General features: G+C 49.3%; 1 protein-coding gene across 1 annotated transcript; it reads left to right on the forward strand.

Moving 5' to 3' along the window:
* Positions 1-1,950: 1,950 nt before the first annotated feature.
* Positions 1,951-2,505, forward strand: LOC121291691 (oligodendrocyte transcription factor 3-like). The gene has a single exon (XM_041213181.1). It carries the CDS (start codon positions 1,951-1,953, stop codon positions 2,503-2,505), a length of 555 nt encoding a protein of 184 aa, XP_041069115.1.
* Positions 2,506-2,763: the final 258 nt, after the last annotated feature.

Genomic DNA, 2,763 nt, shown 5'->3' on the forward strand with positions numbered 1-2,763 from the left:
TTGTCCAAAACAAAACAAGAACATTTTAAATGGGCATATTAAAGAAAAATCCTTGAGCTAAACAATGCTGACTCTAAACGAAATTTCTATCGCATCAGAAAATATCTGTCTCAAAATGCTGATTATTCAGGTTGGTGTAATCAGTCCATTCAATATTCATGATTTAGATTGACAATTTAGTTGTGCACATTTTCCTGGTTATGTTCCTAAAATATAACAATAAAAAAAGACTCCCTCCTGAGAGAGGTCTTTAATATTCTGTTCTTGTTTTCTATTGAACAATCTACTAAAGAGGAAGCAGCAGATGATTTGATTCTGGAGTTACCCAGGCCACTTTCCCTGCCACATGTTTATTTTTCTATTTTCTTATTATATTTGTATAACTGAGACTTTCCTAAGATTCATTCCTTAGGCTGCTGAAATTTCCAGCAGGTGATCTGTTGAATCTAATTCCAGGAAATAGACCCCAGTGAATATAACCCAAATGTAAATATACTATAACCCAGTAAATAAAACCCAGTCAATATAACCCAAATATAATTATAAACTAGTTAATATTACCCAGTAAATATAACCCAAATATAAATACAATATAACCCAGTAAATATAACCCAAATATAAATATAATATAACCCAGTAAATCTCGGATGGGACCTTTGATGTTGTTTCCTGTCGGCCAAATGCCAGGTTGTGTTTTTCCAAGTTAATTTGGCAAACTGGATCCAGAACTGGCTGAGTGGCAGGAAGCAGAGGGTGATGGTCGAGGGGTGTTTTTGTGACTGGATGCCTGTGTCCAGTGGGGTTCCACAGGGATCGGTGTTGGGTCCCTTGCTGTTTGTGGTATATATAAACAATTTAGAGTTGAATGTAGGAGGGTTGATCAGTAAGTTCACGGATGACACAAAAATTGGTGGGGTGATAAATAGTGAGGAGGATAGCCTTAGATTACAGGAGAATATAGACAGGCTGGTCAGATGGCCTGATCAGTGGCAAATAGAATTTAATCCGGATAAGTGTGAGGTGTAGCACTTGGGCAGGACAAACAAGGCACGGGAATACACGATGAATGGTAGGACCCTGGGAAGTACTGAGGATCAGAAGGACCTTGGTGTGCATGTCCACCGGTCCCTTAAAATAGTGGGACAAGTAGATAAGGTATTAAGAAGGCATATGGGATATTTGCCTTTATTAGCCGAGGCATAGAATATAAGATCAGGGAGGTTATGCTGGAACTGTATAAAATGCTGGTTAGGCCACAGCTAGAGTATTGTGTGCAGTTCTGGAATCTGCATTATAGGAAGGATGTGATTGCACTAGAGAGAGTGCAGAAGAGATTTACCAGGAGGGGATGTGAGGAAGAATTTTTTCACCCAGAGGGTGGTGGGAATCTGGAACTCACTGCCTGAAAGGGTGATGGAGGCAGATACCCTCATAACATTTAAGAAGTATTTGGATGTGTCTTGCGATGCCATGGCATACAAGACTATGGGCCTAGTGCTGGAAAATGGGATTAGAATCGTTAGGCACTTGATTGACTGGCGCAAACCCGATGGGCCGAAGGGCCTTTTTCTTGTGCTGTCGACCTCTATGACCCTATATAACCCAAATATAAATACAATATAACCCAGTAAAATCTCTATTCTCTGCTGCCTCCTGGTTTGCTGGGTGGATCTGGGGTTTTTTTTTTTAGTTTTTGCGACTGGGACAGTTAAGGGTTAAAGGGACCAGTGAAAAGTGCAGCGTTAATGATTGGATGTGAGCATAGCCAGCTCATTATACATTACATTGTTCCTTTGTCAATCCCTGGGTGATTCTGTATAAATAACTGATGCAGGGCAGAGGGTGTGAGAGGGGAGGCAAAACCCATTGGAATCCAGGCAGATCCCCGCAGAGACTCAACCGCAACCGCTTGCCGGGACTGACTGAAGAGACATTTCCCCGGGTTTGGAGATGGATTCAGACGCTGGGTCCGTTTGGAGCCGGGCATCATCTCCCGACATGGACACTGTTGGCGGAAGCGCTCGCCCCCCCGCCCGGCACGAGGCACTCTTGCCCAGTTTCCTGAGCCAGCAGGAGGAGCCGAGCAGGGAATTCTCCCAGAACATCCCGACCAGGGGCAGGTGCAAGAAGGTCGTGTCCGAGTGCGGCAGTCAGGAGCTGCGGCTGAAGGTGAACTGCCGGGAGCGCAAGCGGATGCAGGACCTGAACGTGGCGATGGACGGTCTCCGGGCGGTGATGCCTTGCGCCCATGGACCGTCGGTCAGGAAACTCTCCAAAATCGCCACTTTGCTCCTCGCCAGAAACTACATCCTGATGCTCAGCAGCTCCCTGAACGAAATGAAGAGGCTGCTGGCTGAGGTTCACGGGGGTCACCCCCACCCCACGCCGTGCGGGCAGCTTGGACCATCGCCCCCCGCCCAGCTTGGCGCCCGGGCGCTGCCTCTCGTGTGGCCGCTCTGCCCCTCGGCTTCCTGGGCGCTAACCCGGCCCCCGCCGCCTTACTGAGGAGCCCAGCACCACCCCCACCCTCACCCACCCCCACCCCCACCCAACCCCACCACCCCCACCCAACCCCACCCACCCCCACCCAACCCCACCCACCCCCACCCCCACCCAACCCCACCACCCCCACCCAACCCCACCACCCCCACCCAACCCCACCCACCCCCACCCAACCCCACCCACCCCCACCACCACCCAACCCCACCCCCACCCCCACCCAACCCCACCCACCCCCACCCCCACCACCCCCACCCAACCCCA

The sequence above is a fragment of the Carcharodon carcharias genome, chromosome 19, assembly GCF_017639515.1.
Source record: "Carcharodon carcharias isolate sCarCar2 chromosome 19, sCarCar2.pri, whole genome shotgun sequence".
Classification (NCBI taxonomy): Eukaryota; Metazoa; Chordata; class Chondrichthyes; order Lamniformes; family Lamnidae; genus Carcharodon; species Carcharodon carcharias.

What these genes read in the sequence shown, in the direction of transcription:
- LOC121291691 (XM_041213181.1), top strand. Translation starts at nt 1,951, where the DNA reads ATGGATTCAGACGCTGGGTCCGTTTGGAGCCGGGCATCATCTCCCGAC.